General features: G+C 45.4%; 1 protein-coding gene across 4 annotated transcripts in view; it reads right to left on the reverse strand.

The window, feature by feature from the left end:
• FRMPD4 (FERM and PDZ domain containing 4) overlaps positions 1-17,861 on the reverse strand; it is a 565,544-nt gene that overhangs the window by 37,253 nt on the left and 510,430 nt on the right. For all 4 annotated transcript variants that reach the window (XM_077889744.1, XM_077889743.1, XM_077889745.1 and 1 more), the window contains exon 5: positions 9,260-9,305. In XM_077889744.1, coding sequence (XP_077745870.1) covers positions 9,260-9,305 — 46 coding nt within the window. The remainder of the gene's footprint in view (positions 1-9,259; positions 9,306-17,861) is intronic.

Raw genomic sequence — 17,861 nt, forward strand, 5'->3', positions numbered from 1 at the left:
CCCCTCTTTATGTACCCAAAACTCTAATTTCAGCCTCTTGTTGGTAACCTGTCATCCTGTGGTCTTGCGGGACAGGACAGAGAGACCACCCTGGCTTACAATTGAATGTTGACTTCATATTCTGTCTCATTGTAAAGGTTCTTTGTACCGTTGACCCTTTAAGAGCACAAGATCCATTTATACATGGATTTTTTTTTCTGGAAAGTACAGTATGATACCATAAACATATTTTCCTTTTTAAAATTTTTATTTATTTCAGTATTATTTCTTTAAGTGATCACTACACCCAACGTGGGGCTCAAACTAATGACCCTGAGATCAAGAGTCAAATGCTCTACTGACTGAACGAGACAGACACTCCAACATATTTTGCTTATGATTTTCTTAACACTTTCTTTTCTGTAGCTTGCTTTTTTCTAAGAATACAGTATATAATACATATAAAATACAAAATATGTGTTCACATTATCGGTAAGGTTTCTGGTCAATCATAGGCTATTAGTAATTAAGTTTTTAGTTGCATGCAAGTCTGCATGCAACTTTTGACTGCAGGGAGGTTGGTGTTCCCAACACCTACATTGTACAAGGGTCAACACTGTCTTTTATTGGAAAGAGGGGCTGAGTGACTCAATTTTTCTTCCTTAGAAACTAAAAGTACAAGAGGGAAACTTGCTCAGAAGGGTACCGTGATCCAAAGCAAGCTCTTGCTGCACAGTCCTGATCAATGTACACCCTCTGAAAACCATCCTTGTTTAATTATAATGAAGCCTGAGGAGAAGGGAACTCACATCTAGGAGGTATCTACTATGTTGTGGACAGCATTTGCTTATTTTCAAAAAGGACTGCATTCTCATTGAACCTAATATATAGGTAAATATTTAGTTTGAATCACGAAATTGCCATTTTGTATATTAAAATAGTCAAATATTGCAATTTGCAAATTGTTCAACCTAATGGTTTTTACGGTATGTATCTGTAAGAGGTTCAGACTGTTGTGAAAAGAATCCTAGTAATTGACTCTAGAACCAACACAGAGGCTCAACTTTCTGTGTACTGTATTAATCTCAAGGCACAAAAGCCAAATAGGTGTCCCATACTTTGATGTTAAACTCAACACCCAAGAAACAAACAATCCAATCATGAAATGGGCAAAAGACATGAAGAGAAATCTCACAGAGGAAGACATAGACATGGCCAACACGCACATGAGAAGATGCTCCGCATCACTTGCCATCAGGGAAATACAAATCAAAACCACAATGAGATACCACCTCACACCGGTGAGAATGGGGAAAATTAACAAGGCCGGAAACCACAAATGTTGGAGAGGATGCGGAGAAAGGGAACCCTCTTACACTGTTGGTGGGAATGTGAACTGGTGCAGCCACTCTGGAAAACTGTGTGGAGGTTCCTCAAACAGTTAAAAATAGATCTGCCCTATGACCCAGCAATTGCACTGCTGGGGATTTACCCCAAAGATACAGATGCAATGAAACGCCGGGACACCTGCACCCCGATGTTTCTAGCAGCAAAGTCCACAATAGCCAGACTGTGGAAGGAGCCTCGGTGTCCATTGAAAGATGAATGGATAAAGAAGATGTGGTCTATGGATACAATGGAATATTCCTCAGCCATTAGAAACGACAAATACCCACCATTTGCTTCGACGTGGATGGAACTGGAGGGTATTATGCTGAGTGAAATAAGTCAATCGGAGAAGGACAAACATTATATGGTCTCATTCATTTGGGGAATATAAATAATAGTGAAAGGGAATAGAAGGGAAGGGAGAAGAAATGGGTAGGAAATATCAGAAAGGGAGACAGAACATGAAGACTCCTAACTCTGGGAAATGAACTAGGGGTGGTGGAAGGGGAGGAGGGGGGGTGGGGGTGAATGGGTGATGGGCACTGAGGGGGGCACTTGATGGGATGAGCACTGGGTGTTATTCTGTATGCTGGCAAATTGAACACCAATAAAAAATAAATTTATTATTTATTTAAAAAATGATCCCCATCTTTGTCAAATACAAGTACACCTGAGATCAATTAAAACAATAGGATGAGAGATGCCTGGGTGGTTCAGTGGTTGAGCATCTGCCTTCACCTCAGGTCGTGATCCTGGGGTCCTGGGATTGAGTCCTGCATCCCCTGCGGGGAGCCTGCTTCTCCCTTTGCCTGTCTCTCTGCCTGTCTCTGTCTCTCATGAATAAACAAATAAAATAAAATAAATAAATAAAACAGTAGGATGAAATGGAGAAATGAAATGACAAATCCATTTGATGGAATATTATTCAGCCATAAAATGGAATAAAGTTCTGGTTTGTGTTACAACATAGATGAACCTCGAAAACATTATGTTGAATGAAAGGAACCAGACACAAAAGGCCACGTGTGGTAGGAGTTGATTCCATTTACATGCACTGTCCAGCACAGCCAAATCCATGTGACAGAAGGTAGCTTAGTGGTTGCCCTGGGCTGGGGAGGAGAATGGAGAACTATCATCTGCGGGGTTGGTTTCCTCTTGGAGTCACAGAAGGTTCTGGAACTAGTCAGCAGCAACCGTTGAACAAGATGGTGGACATACTTAATGTCACAGATTTGAACCATTTAAAATAGTGAAAATGGTAGCTTTCTGTTCATTTTAAAATTCATTCTTATTTACTTGAGAGAGAACAAGAGCTGGAGAGAGCACAGAGGGAAAGGGAGAAGCAGACTCCCCGCTGAGCAGGGAGCCCAACCTGGGACTCGATCCCGGGCCCCTGAAATCATGACCTGAGCCAAAGGCAGACACCCAACCACCTGAGCCACCCAGGTGCCCTTAGCTTTCTATTCTGTGCATCTTATTATAATAAAACAAAATCACTGTTGAAAAAAAACACAATATGTCTATGTATATTTCCAGGTGGAGTTTTGCTTGAATACTGGGGAAAAAAAATCCTGTTATTTCACGTTCTCCTCTGCACCCATCCCACCTCTGCTTTGATCAGGGTCTTCGAGGACTGGATGGATGAATGAATGAATGAATGGTTTGGCCGCCAGAGCTTTAATTCCCCTACTTACTCAAGATGTTTTCAGAGAACGGCTGCCCTCTTGGAACGAAACCAAAGAAAACAAAACCAAGAACTCAAAAGACTCTAAATGGCTGCTCCTCAAGAACAACTTTGAACATGTTCAACATGACTTTTTTTTTTAAGATTTTATTTATTTATCCATGAGAGACACAGAGAGTGGGGCAGAGACATAGGCAGAGGGAGAAGCAGGCTCCCTGCAGAGAGCCCACTGTGGGACCCGATCCTGGGACCCTGGGATCACGCTCTGAGCCGAAGGCGGACGCTCAACCCCTGAGCTACCCAGGTGTCCCTCAACATGACTTAAAAGTCCTACTACAAAAAAATAAAAAATCCTACTACAGGGGCACCAGGCTGGCTCAGTGGGTGCAGCGGGATCAGTGTGCTTCTTGATCCCGGGGTCATGAGTTCAAGCCCCACGTTGAGTGTAGAGATCACTAGAAACAAACAAACAAATAAATAAACAACGACAAACAAGAGTCTACGACAGAGCTTAAGTGATGGGATAGTGGTGTTCTCCTCGGTATCTCTAATTATAGGCTGAGTTTAGTAATGATTAACAGACAAATCGTACAGTAGTGAGTTCATTTGCTTTGGATATGCCATTTTTTAGCTGAAGGGAAAACATTCTTCTCCCCTAATGATTTTAAGCAGGCGATATTTACGCTGGCACGATGGGTTCAGTGCAAGTGAAGTGGCTGTAAGAAAACTACCCAGAACAGACGCTACTAATTAGATGAGGTGCTTGAACGCTGAAGCACCCCGCTGCTCCAGCGTTGTTGGGGAATGAAGGATCTCACCCGTGTTCAACATGCCAGGCACCGAGGCTCATTTCCCTTGTGCATCAGAATCTTTAAATGGGAGATTTTGCCAGATTTTTCTAAAATGATCTGTGTCACTCCTTGCCTCGATAAAAAGGTATTGCACAGGACTTATTTCTTATGCTTACCAGTGGATATATAATCTTAGAAGGTATTGATGTTCCCATGGAAGTAGTAGGGTGATTGGCCCCTAAAGTATGTGGCCCCATGCGGCAGAGCTTGTCAAAGCTGGTGATGCTTCTCTCTTCTCCCTGAAGCTAGAGCATGCTGTCCCTTATAGCCTCGTTCCCCTATTTTTTTTTTTTTTACCCTGCCCTAATGACAAACCTGATAAACTAGGAGAGTCAGCAAGGAAACCAGATAGCCAATGTAGTCAAGTAAATACTATTTTACATGTATTCTGAAGTCAATGCACTTGGGATAAAAGTCCAAGAATTCACACGAGGGCCTTTTTCTCATTCTGGATTTGTGACTGTTTCATATAATTGCCACACATTTTACAAATTACTTTTTGATGATAAAAACATAAGCTCCTCAAGTGTGAAGGTTACTGAATTGGAGTCAACAAAGTAATGGCTTATTCCACTGGCTGCTGGAATTACTTGTGCCACACATGCTACGTCAACCCGTCACGACTGCGGTTTGCACTCAGATCTCCTTTCGCAGCTCAAAAAACATACAATGTACACCACTCAGAAACCTGATGAGTTAATTCTTAGCAACCTGCAGACCTGTAGGGGCTGATCATAAGCACTTCCTATCCTGTGGTGGGAATGACAAGTAATTACCATTTAGAATAATCAGATTCTCCTGCTGTTAATTAATTTTAAGATTAGAAGGGCTCTAATCAACCTCGGCACCTCTTTCCAAATTTGCTGTTGCTGAGGTGGCCAGAGTAGATATGTGGCATGTTCTTGATGCTTTTAGATGCTGAGAAGTCACTAGAACATCATTTGGAAAAAAATTACGTAAATAAGATAAATTTCCGAAACTACAGCCAAAAGTCTTAAATGAGCAATTCATAGTCGGCATGGAGTAAATATTTGGTGAGGTCTAAGTGGCCCACAGTTATCACTGGGTAACTTAGTTTGGAGTTCCCCCAAAGCAGACCCCAAGACAAGGATTCACAAGCAGGTCGCTGTCTCGGAGGTGCTTGCAGGAAGCGCGCATAGGTGAGAAGGAGGAAGGGAGACAGGGGGTGGAGGAGTGAGCCAGTGAAGCATTCTTTAAGCCATTCACCACTGTAAGCAACAGGAGCTTACGCCTGTTGGGGGCCTCTGGGAACGAGGCAGGCCACAGGCCTCAGAGTTATCATGTCCGAGGAGACAGAGAGCTCGGGTATATATATTCACCAGCTCCTGTCAATCAGTGATGGAGTGGCTGTTCTTCCAGGAACGTTAATTCCTCAGCACCTCTGGCCTGCTGCATGAGCCTCATCTTGCGGCCAGAAAAAACCCACGGGCGAACAATCGTTGGTGCTCTCAGCTGGAGACTGGACTGGCATGCTCAGCGTGACACGTGGCAGGAGGACACGGTCTGGGTCCTGATAGCATCTAATACACTGGCGCTGCCGTGAGGAGATATGTAGCCTCCCTCAGGTGTGTGGGACATGGTGGAAGTTGGGCAGGAAGTGAGTAGCAGGCAAGTAGGTCCCTCAGCTCTTTGGCCTAGAAAAAAAGCTGAGTGAATCTTGATAGCTCCAGGACAAGAGAACGGACAGTGACTTATGCCAAGCGCCAGCGAGCTGGGATTGTGCGAGGGGAGGTAATCGGGACTCTTTCAATATTCCCTGTCTCAAGCCACATCAGGCTAGGAAGTTCTGGAAGTTCTAGATTTGGCAACTGTGGAAGGCAGAGTCAAAGGAAAGGAAGAAGGAGCTAGCCAAGAAAGATCTGTAATATCAAATGGTAACGGTGCAAGGAAAGAAGATGGCATGTCAGAGCAAAACAAACAAAGTTCATAAGAAATCCAGAAATTCCTTTTCTAGAAGGCCATCCTAGTGGAATGGGGAAATGCTACTATCTGGATACAGATAAAGACTTCTACGCAAAGGTGTTCCGTGCAGAATTAGAAGAGAAGGCCGCTGAAGTATGAAGGGCTCACTTAGCCAACATAAGGGGGTGCTCGTTAAGTAAATCCTGGTTTGATATAATGCTTTACAGCCGCGTATATGATGCTTATAAAGAATTCTTGATGATATGCAACCACGCTTATGCTAGACTAAGTGATAGGAGCAGAATAAACCTATGTCCAAGACCTCCACTACCGACAAGGCATATATCAGAGGACTAGAAGGAAGTAGGCCAACTGTTTACTCAGAGACTGGCTGTCTCTGAGGAAAAGGTGTGCCGACACACATGGTCTTGCTTTGTGGTTTCCCGCTGCACGTCCATAATTTTTCTCTAAGAAATAACGTGAAAATGGTGGAAGGAGAGAGCCGTCTGTTATACTACTTCAAAAACAAGGCAGCAGCCGGTTAAGGATGACTTCTCAAAAGCCTCAGGAATCCTGAGACTGTTCTCCCAGGCCCTCTTGACCTGAGCATCAGTAAAAATCTGGTCCCTGCAGCTGGGTTCCCTGGGGGTGCCCGGGGACCATGCGGAGTGAGGTAAGAAGGGGGACGCATGGGCTCTCTTGTCTCGACTGGACCTTATTATGCAGAAAAAAGACAAGGTAACAAATGCTGGCCAGCACTTTACAAAAGAAATTAAAATGCTGATTTTTACTGTCTGCTATAAAAGTAGAATTTACACACATTCTTTTGGTCCGGTGGGTCATCTGTTTTCAGGACGTCAATCCTGGCTGCTGAGAGGATGTTCAGCAAGCGAATGGAACCCAGTAAGTTTTTGTATCTGAAAAAGCAAATGTGCCGATGGGAAAACCCAACCACAAGAATGTAAGGAACAATTTGTAGCCTCTTCTCCCATCTTCTCTCCTCTCTGAGTCTAATCTGCCCATTTAAAGCACTTTACAGTTTTAATTCCTTCATTTCCACTCCCACATCACAGAGGAAAAAGCCACTCTGGGCTGGATCAGTGAGGGGAGATTCTGTGTGGGACAGTGGTTCCCAAGTGGAGATACCCCCCCCACCTCCACCCAGGGGACACCTAGCAATGTCTGGAGATGGTTTTGGTTGTCACAATTTGGGGAGAGGGCAGTACTGGCATCTAATGGGTGGAAGCCAGAGATACTAATAAATATCCTATAGTGCATGGAACGGCACCAGAGAATGGAGAGTTCTCCAGGCCAAGTGTCGCAGTGGTGATGGTGAGAAACTCTAGGAGAGCATCTAGAAGTTGTTCCGAGGCTTGGAAGGTGAGAAGGGTTTGGCTAGGCCAAGGAGGTGTTGGGGTGGAATATGCAGTGGGCATTTCAGGAAGGAGGGCTGGTCAAGGAAAGTCAAAGATGAGGATTCCATCAACAATGACCGGGCAGGGGGAGAGTGCTGCGAGGGGCAGAGGTGCAGCTGTTGGCCAGAAGAACATGCAACACTTGCTCCTAAATGCTGACTTTCAATATAGCACAATAGCAACAGCCGCCTGAACTCCCGGAAAGTTGCAGATGATCTATTATAGGAAGTTCCATGACTCACTGATAATAATGAGTATTCATATGAATAACGCACACTCAAATGGCAAAAAGAGCAAGCAAAGCCACAACCCTTAACTTAAATGCCACCTCCTTGATCTTTCTCCAAGCTTACTGTATGGGCTAAGACATTACCTCACTTTGCAAAAATAGCCTGGTTCGAACTAAAATGGTTCCGATCTCACACGCCCTAAGAGGTTACAAAGTGGGAAGAGAGAATTCAGGAAAGACAATGTGAACTTGAAGTGCCACCAGGAATTTACAGTTGGTCAACCACTCGGTCATTGTAGACATTTCCATTGGCTTCCCCCAACCTATCTGTCCACTGCAAAGAAATGACAAAGTGTGGACAGATTTGAAGTGAGCATGAGTGACAATTTGGTTAACTGAAACAATGTAAAAACAGACCAGCTGTACTTTATCTGGAAGGAATCACGGAATCATGAGATGGTGGAGCAGGGAAGCCCTTGGATGTGAGTCAGTGTGACCTTCTCAGACAGGCGCGGAAATCCGAGCAGGTGTGGGAGTCACCTGTTCTAGCGCCAGGAACTAGATCTCAAATCTCGGTTCTCTTACTTCCTGCTGTCTCCTTGGTTTTCAAATCCACACATGCGCGTGTGGTTGCATCCCAGAGTGGGACTAAAGGTGACAGTCAATAGTAAACTAAGCTTTTATTATAAGTAGTTATATCCTGGATGGCACGATCTGTGGTCTCGGTTAGTTCTATTTGTCATCTTATCAGAATCTTGAATACTTATTTTTTCCTGCCTGAAATGCTTAGGCTATAGGGCTTAGGAGGAAAATGCTGGGACAGGAGACAGGAATGACTTTGGTCAGGAGATGCAGAGTGGCCACTAGCAGAGCCTCCAACTCCCTGGGGAAGAAACGAGAAGCGCAAACAGGCGGGAATCTCTGCCAATCCCTGCAAGGGGCACACAAGGTACCAAAGGCAAACGTTTGGGGGAAAATCTGAAGGAATTCGCCTTGGTATTTTTTAGCTCAACTGCCAATGTATGGAATTCACAAACAACAGCAAATCTCTAGAAATAGAAAGTCAATTAGTAGTTGCATGTGACTGAGGGTGGGAGGGGTATTCACTGTAAATGAGAACGAGGGATCTCATTGGGCTAAAGACAGTGCTCCCAAACTGGATCCTGGTGATGGCCCCATGCCTGAGTAAATTTTATACAGATCATTGAATTGTATGCTTAAGATGGGTGGATTTTAGGATACACAAATTATACTGTGATCAAGTTGTCAGAAAAAAAATCATGGCAACTGAAGGCAGTACGATTTTAATCACTCCGCATGCTCCTGACCAAGGCTGCCGACATCAAATTCTGACAGTTGTATTTCCTCTAAGAGCCACCTTCAAAAGGGGGAGGCTCCCTGAAATATCTACCAACTGATTTAGAAGGGGATATGAGAAAGCATCACGCTGGAACATCCTACAGTCAAACAGTCCCATTATATTTGTGATTCTTACGCTGGGAACCCTAGGAAAATCTTGAGTCTTGTGGGATTTCTAGATGTGAGTCCCATAGGACCGAAGAGCCGGTTTTCAGGATCTATAGAAACTGCATTACTTTCTTTTCTCTCCTCTGAATGGTTTTGCTATCACGGTGTATAAAATACAAATAATGAAGATTTCTAAACTCATATGGTGAATGCGATGCTGTTTTCCTCTGCCGTTATTCGCGGGCACGGTTTCAGGGGACGGGGAAGAGGAGACCACAATCCTGGGCTCATACACCGGCACTTTTACTCACAGGACACTTACAGGGTAAGGCTGAATGACAGTGAGGAGTATCGATTCTTTGCAGCTTCTGAAAGAGAAGAAAAACAAACATATTTATGAAATGCACAGAGGCCGGTCTCTTGATAGTGACAGCGTGCTTTTGAAATGCGATGTGTGATGTGTTGGCGACTGTTTCCTGGGCTCTCAGGCAGAGTAAATCAAAAAGCTCAAAGATGGGCTTTCAGACCGCGGAGAAAACCAAAATCAAGTGTTCACCCAGTGTAACAAACGGCCTGATGGAAAGCTTCCCCTGCGGTTTGCGTTGGGCGCTATTACCTGTGATGCCAAACACCAGGGCTTTCGGAAAACACTCGCCCAGGGAAGGGGTGTCTCAGAGGCCTCGACTCCCTCCGTCTCGCACTTTCCGCGGCCCTCAACACTGATTCTCCCCTTTTGATTTTAATTTTCTAGAAAGGGAATCGATTTTTAAAAATTCACAACATCATTATCTGCTCGGGGTCATCAGCATCATGAAAGAAAACTGTCACTGTGGGGTTCTCGTGGGCAAACGGCACCCCCGCAACATCACTTCCCCGCGCCAGGTGGCTCATGGGGGTCCACAGTCGCAACGCCCAAGACGCTGGGCCGCTAAGCATCTCAGGTGGCTGCTCGCTGGGCAACGGTGTCCATGGTGGGGGACACCACGCAGGAGAAGCAGAACGAGGCAAGATCGTGGTCTATTTTTTTTTTTTTTTAAGATCGTGGTTTATTTAATTTCCCCCAGATAACCCAATCCTGACAAATAACTCAACCCCTTGGGAAAATCATGCTGTGGTTATAGTGGTTTTCCTTCCTTCCTTCCCTTTTTATCCCAAGTAGGAGAAAGGTCAGTTGTCACTTTGTTGAGGAGACGCCGACTTTTTTCTCCTTTAGGTTTTAATTAATGGCCTCCTCTTGTGATTTATTCTGCAAAGGAATAAGGTGAAGGGAGTCTGCTGCACGGCCGCTCCCCGGAAGGAGCCACTGCAAATCGGCCTGCTAGCCATCATTGCACTGAGGCTGGGTCGGACCGGGTCGGACCGGGTCGGAACACTTGCCCTGGCAGCGCTCGGTGTGGACCGCGAGGTGCGGGAGGAGAGCAGTCAGCCGAGTGGGGAAGGGTGGGCTAGAACTCAAGAGCAACTGGAAGAAGTATCAGAACATTCCGGGTGATGGTAACTGTGGGGAGAGTAGCACGTGGGTGCCAGTGGCCTGGATGCTCCCACGGGGTCCCAGTTGCCAAGGGTGGGCGGAAAGCTCCACTAACAAGTAGGCAGCCCGCATTCTCATTAGATGGAGAAATGCAGCGACAGTATGACCAAACCAGAGTTAAGTGGATGAAATGAATGACCATGCACGGCTGCTGGGTGTATGGACCCGCGTAGCAGTTCAGGGGAGCAGTCTGGCACCACCAGGCAAAGACCTCAGTGTCACCTGTGCCACTGAGGCAGCCGTTCCCCTCTGGTTGACACCGCAAAGGCATCCTGTCTGGCTCCCAGGACCATGGAGGTGAAGTGCTGGAAACGAGCTGGGCGTCCAGCTACAGAAGAGTGGCTAAGGAGACGCATGCGTGCACGCCACGGAATGATGTGGCGAGACGAGGCAGGAGCCCAGTCTTGCCCGGGCACTCCTGGAGGGTGCTTTGCATGTGGGGGAAGAAACTGGACGAGGAACACAACATAATACCATTCCCAAGAGCTCAGAACGTATGTGCTCCAAAAAGCAGCACACACTGGGGAGAAGGCAATAAGAGAGCACGAGACACGCCAAACAGGTTGGAGAGGATTTCTCTCGGGGACATGGGAGCGGGTGTGACTATAAATAAGTAAAATCAGTGGAGAAGAGCCTTACATGGGTCTATGATGACGATCGTTGATACCATGAACAGATGAGTTTGATGACCTCAACTCTCTGCACGTATGGTTTAATAATAATAATAAAAAAAACCCCTCACAATTTGGAAGAGGATGAAGAAATGTGGGGTAGACGTATGCTAGCAAACTCACCAACTGCTTAAGGGGAGGTGGCTCTTGGGGGCCTCTAAAGAAATCCCTCATTTGCTCACCAAGACGACGGAGGACCAGCCTCCCAACTCTCTGGGGCTGTTCAACTGCACCCAACTACCACTGGGGGCTGAACACAAGCCCCCAGCCCCCACTCTTTCCACACAGATCTCTGCGTAAGAGAAACACACACTCAGAAAGCGACACACACAGAAGCAAAGTACTGCTTCTTAGCTCTCACTCAAGTTCCCCTTGTTCACGGGAAACAAGGAAGGCCCAGCAGAGGAGAGATGTGATACAGCCCAGCTGATGGAAGCATTTGTGTGCATGTGGCAGCGGGGGTCCTTGCTAGTGGGCTAGTAGGGCTCTGGGGATTGTGCCCTGGGCACAGCTGATTGGGCCTAGGGGCTGAGTGAGCCAATTAGATTCCCCTCTGTAGGATCAACTAAGAAACAGAGTGTTGGGAGCCGAGTGCCAGTCATGACTGGGCAAGAGTAGAGGTGACAAAGGCCGGTAGTCCCCTGCGCAGTCCTGGCTCCCACCATTCTGTCAGAAAGAAAGAAATTGGTGGAAAAATCTCAATATAACTATGATCAGTTCTGGGAATGGGCTTTTACTTCTGTTTCCTTTCACCTACAAGTACTTAATTATCCCCTGCCAGACATGAAGAATTAACTCCATGGTGCTTTGCATCCCTTAGGATTCCTAATTCAATCCTACAAGGGGTAAAAAACAAAAACAAAAACAAACAAACAAACAAAAAACCGAAACAACAACAATAACAACACCAGCAAAAAGGAAGCCCTATGTGTTCATAGGTCACAGGATGCCAAGACGGCTGAGGTAGCTCCAGCTGGGGCCTCAGGCCAAAAGATGCCAATCACCTTTGCGCGCCAAAGCTAGGTGCCGCAGGACTTTCAAAGGAAGTATGGAAAACCAGAGTTTGGGACCTCTAACCCCTTATGCACCTTGGAGCTGGACTCATTACTTAATTAAAAGCGACAAAAAAAAAAAAAAAAAAAAAAAAGGCTACCGGGAGAGGCCGGTGGAAGCAACCTATGCCCAAATTACAGAGGCTATGTTTGCAAAATTGCTACCCTTCCACTGAGGCAGGCCCAGTGTGCCATTCCTAGGGCCAATATGTGGAAGACGTGGTAGAAACAGCACCCGGAGTCGCTTACTAATGGCATCTTGCTCAGCTGAGCTGCCCGAGGGGTGAGAGAGCCTTGGTAGAAAGAGGTAGAAGCTGAGGAGTATTGGACACAGCCAGCCTCTGCCTTCTCTCTGACTCAAGAGAGCTACAGCTGGAGCCACCCGACAGACATCTTCCAGGAATCCACCAACATGCCCGCAAGGGAAAGAGTCAACTTTCTTTTTTTTTTTAAGATTTTATTTATCTATTTGAGAGAGAGATGGTGAGCATGAGCAAGGGGAAGGGCAGAGGGAGAGGGACAAGCAGGCTCGATGCGAGGCTTGAACCCAGGACTCTGGGAACATGACCTGAGCTGAAGGCAGATGCCCAACCGACTGAGCCACCCAGGCGCCCAAGAGTCAACTTTCATTATCCTCCACAGATAGAGGAAACCAATGGCAGGTTACATTGGTGCCAATCAAGTGAGAACCCTTGTGGCTCTTTCCCTCACTGTCCTGGTCCCATTTCTATGCGGAAGGAGCTAAAGCTATAGAAGAAGGTTGGGGAATGCCTCTTAGCCCACCGCAGGCTTCCCAGGCAGGAAATAGGGGCGAGAGAGAGGCATTTTGTGCAGTTGGGAGTTTTGATTCTTATTGACAACTGAACATTTAAATCAGAGATTACAAGTTGTTGTGATTATAAGTGTACAAGTGACGGAGAATTTTCTGAAACCTGCCGGATATGCTGATGGAGCCTGCCTGAGGTTTCGTTGAGGGCTCAGGAAGAGCTGGCCCTGGTGGGCAGTCACGAACGGGCAGCGGGGAGAAGACAGAGGCTGTAGGATTCCACCCTCTGAGACCTGCTGGCTACATGCTTCTCCAACTTCTCTACTTCAACTGACTGGAAGAGATCGTATTCTTTGAGCCCGAACAACCCTTGACGGAGACAGTCAGTGCTCAGAGCTCTAAGAAATAAACAGTCAAGAGGAAAACACAAGAGTGAGGGGACACGAGGTGCTGGGGAAAATGCTCATGTCCTCCAGAGCGATGCCCAATGGCACCGTATTCGTCTGTTCACTTCTGGAAAGGGAAGCAGATATCCCAGCTCCGGTGTAGACTGTTTGAAGCAGAACAGTGCCTGGAGAAGGGCACAGGTTATGCATCTCAGATGCTAAACAAATAAGCCAAGAAACCGGATTAGCTTCCTATCACTGCTGTAATAAATTACCACGGACCTAGTGGCTAAAAACAACACAAATGTATTATCTTACAAAGATTGGAGGTCAAAAGTCTGAAGTGGGCCTCACTAGGCTAAAGTTAAGGTGACAGCAGGGCTGCACTCATTCTGGAAGCTTTTCCAGCTTCTAGAGCCTTCCTGTATTCCTTGGATCATGGCCTCTTCTTCCATCTTCAAAACCAGCAGCGTAGCATCTTCAAATTTCTCCCTGGCTTTCCTGCCTTCCTCTTTCAATTATAAAGACCCTTCAGATTACATGGAGTCCCCCTGGAAAATCCAGGATAATCACCCCCTTCTTAATGGAATCACATCTACAGTCACAGGCTTTGGAGACTACGCTGTGGACATCTTTGGGGGTTGGAACATTATTCTCTCCTACCACAGATGCTAGCTTTATTAGTTATCTAGTGCTGCATAACAGACCATCACAAATTTAGTGGCTTCAAACAACACACATTTATTATCTCGTACTTTTTAGGAGGCGGAAATATGAGCATGGCTTAACTTGAGTATCTTTTTTTTTCTTTTTAAAAATGTATTTACTTGAGAGAGAGAGGGAGAGCACAGAGGAAGAGGCAGTAGCAGATGCCCTGCTGAGCAGGGAGCCCCACACAGGGCTCGATCCCAGGACCCCGGGATCATGATCTGAGCTGAAGGCAGATGCTTAACTGACTGAGCCACCCAGGTGCCCCTTAACTTGGCTGTCATTTAAAGATTTTTTTTTAAGATTTTATTTTTATTTATTCATGAGAGACACAGAGAGAGAGAGGCAGAGACATAGGCAGAGGGAGAAGCAGGCTCCCTGGGGGGGGGGCCCAATGCAGGACTTGATCCCAGGACCCTGGGATCATACGCTGAGCCAAAGGCAGGCACTCAACCACTGAGCCACCCAGGCGTCCCTAACTTGGCTCTCATTTAAAACTTCTCTCGGGCAGCCCCGGTGGCACAGTGGTTTGGCACCGCCTGCAGCCTGGGGTGTGATCCTGGGGACCCAGGATCGAGTCCCACATTGGGCTCCCTGCATGGAGCCTGCTTCTCCCTCTGCCTATGTCTCTGCCTCTCTCTCTGTGTGTCTATGAATAAATAAATAAAATCTTTAAAGAAAATAAATAAATAAATAAAATAAAACTTCTCTCATGGGGATCCCGGTCTCTCATGAATAAATAAATAAATAATAAATAAATAAAAAATAAAATTTCTCTCATGAGACTGCCATCAGAGTGTTGCCCAGGGCTGAGATCTCATCTGAAATCTCGACTGGGAAGGATTCACTTCCAAACAAACCTCTGCAGCTTTTGGCAGGATTAAATTCCTTTTGACTTGTTGGACCAAGGACCTCAGTTCCTGGCTTGCAGTTGGCTACGGTTTACCCCTAGTTCCTTGCCACGTGGGCCTCCCCAACATGGCAACTTGCTTCATCAAAACCAGCAAAGGAGAGTTTGCTGGCAAGATGGAAGTTACAATTGTATATAAGATAATCACAGAAACGACATCCCATCACCCTTGCCCATATTCTGGCGGGGAGAAGCAAAGGTCCCACCCATACTAAAAGAGAGTGGAATGCAAAAAACTATGAATATCCAGAAGCAAGGATTATTGGGGACCATGTGAGATTCTGTGTGCCCCACTAGCAGAAAGATTAATAACCAAGTGAACGCTAAGTATCTTAAAAGTGGTCTCCACCCATGAATTCACCTCAGGCGAGATTATTTATGCATGGTAAGGAACATCCGCATAAAGAATTGTTCAGCACACCCTGTTAATTTAAAAATGGAAAAAATTTTCAAAATATGTCTATTATGTTTATGGCATTTAAAGTTCTTGTGCCTATAGTAAATTCTCTACAAAGTGCCTGAAACACAACCTAGCTTGGTTTTAACTTTACCAATTAATGAATAGATGACGTTATTTGAATTGAAGTAAAATACTCCAGTATGTTATTTATCATCCAGGCTGGAGAGGTGCTTTTCTTCTGTTTCTCTCACCTATAATTCTTTCATTATAACCTGCCAGACAAGAAGAATGAACTTCATAATGTTTTGGATCTCTTAGAATTCCGAACCCTAAGATCCTGGGGATCCTAGGGAAAAAAGATCAAAGCCATTTTAAAATCGCTTCCACAGGAAGATTAGAACAGAGAATGGAAGATGCCACATTCCAGGAAGCACATAACGAACTTTTATGAAGGTCTGAAACAGCTGGGGATGTTAAAAAATACAGTTGGGGCATGTGTAGAGAAGTATTCTAATAAATTCCAAGTACATCTTCTACTTTTGACGAATAGTTTCAAAGCGCAGTACCAATAGTTTTGAAATAGTTGAGCTTGTTAAAAACATCATTTAAATCCCCGAATCACAGTGCTGACATGCAGAGGGAAAATAGAGTCTGACCTCCCCTAAACTTCTCCTATCAAATTTGCCTTCAATTCTTCAACAAAAGTCTCTTTTTATCCCTTTTTGATGGAATCCCTTGCAGCATGCTTGGGACATCGGGCATCAGTGGTTGCAGGTCGTGCTTTGCCAACACATCCCATTTGTAAAATTCATTGGCTGTGATTTTGTTGCAGCAGAAGCAAAGTGATGTGAGGAAAAGCTAGGATTCTAATGAGGCTTTCGGTGTTAAATCTCTTGCAACAATGCAGCTAAAGCTGGTGTGGTCTTTTTCTTAGAGCGGCATAGCTTGGCATCTTTCCCAAACTGCCTTTCTCACTCTATATTTACACGAATTTAATATTGCAGTAGGTAATCATATTGGCGTGCAGAATGTTTCCTCCTATGCCACCTAAATAGATCCCTTGATCAACTCTGAAATCGATAGGGATGTAACAGAGCTGTGAAGAGCATGGAGATCTCAGAAATCGGGAAAATCAAACAAAACCAAGCCCAAAGAACTAAAATATATAGGAAGATATTTTATGTCAAAACTCAAGACTCTTGCTTTACAAAACAAGTCCAAACAAGTTAACTGGAAGGTTCTAAACTTCAAAAACGAAGTAAGGATCCAATCCATGAAGGCTGGAAGGTGATGCTCCCGGAAAAGCAAAATAAGGAGGTAACTGAGGGCCACATCTGAAAGGATTTTGTAAACTGCAAAATGACATCCTCGCATAACTCGAGAGACTGATGTGCATTAATTTTATTTGGAAAGAAAGGTGCTAAGGCACAGAGAAAGGGCACTGGAACCTTCACTTCTCAGGTAAATGCACATACACGTAAGATTCTTCTTGCACTTCAGAGAGATTAGCAAAATATTCTGTTCTGCAAGCTCCTTAGACTCTCGGCTGGTGGACGGCCACGGATGATGGAAATCAGAAATGATTATAACAGCATTTCTCCAGCGACTTTGCTCAGAAGAGGCTTTCTGCAATCCTAGGGTATCGGTATCCCAGTGGTTTTCTTTCCATTTTTTTTTTCTATCCGAACCAGGAGATGTGAAAAGAACATTAAGATTTTTATGATCTGATAACCAGCCATAACATAGTCCGCCCAGTCAATCGCTGGCCAAGCTGGAGGAAATGATGCGCCCTTCACTTCTAGAAAAGTTGCCACAGGACTACTTAGATTGGCGGCTTAATGCTTCGTCTAGTTGACCTTTCCAACACTCTGAGAGACACTAATTATCCGTTCTATCGATTCCGAACATGTACTCAAGCCATTAGCTGAAAGGGAATGAAAACAGCTAGCAAATGACTAAGCATTCAAACCAGATCAACACATTAAGGCTAAGTGTGATCCGTCATGGACTTTGGGAAACATTAACGCTCTAGACATTGGTGCGGAACCGAGCCTTTCCTTTGATAACTGCAAAGAATGGGATTATGTGGCATTTCTCAGTCAACGTTCAGGGAATGCTGATGAAGACAATGCACATAATGAAGCCAGCAGAGTCATCAGGGCAACAAAGACAAGAGCTGGTTTAAGGGTTTACTTGTCCAGGAGCACTGGCTTGGCTTCTCCCAATTCTACAATGTCCCTCTCAGTACCATTTTACCCTTGAGAGGGGGGTTAGACAGCTGAGCAAGGAAACTCCACCACCTTGGTAGCCAATGGGGAAAATGAAGAGACTTTAAGAAAAGATCCTTATAAAGCGATAGGTTGAAGACTTCACCCTGAAAAAGTGGATGACTGAACTGTTCATCTTTTCCCATCTGTGACGCAGGGGCCCCGGAGATGGACCTCAACGAACCACAGCTTTTCGAAGACCCTGTGTAGTGTCCTTCCCTCGAATCTGGGCT

This window comes from Canis aureus, chromosome X (genome assembly GCF_053574225.1).
Source record: "Canis aureus isolate CA01 chromosome X, VMU_Caureus_v.1.0, whole genome shotgun sequence".
NCBI classification, from domain to species: Eukaryota; Metazoa; Chordata; class Mammalia; order Carnivora; family Canidae; genus Canis; species Canis aureus.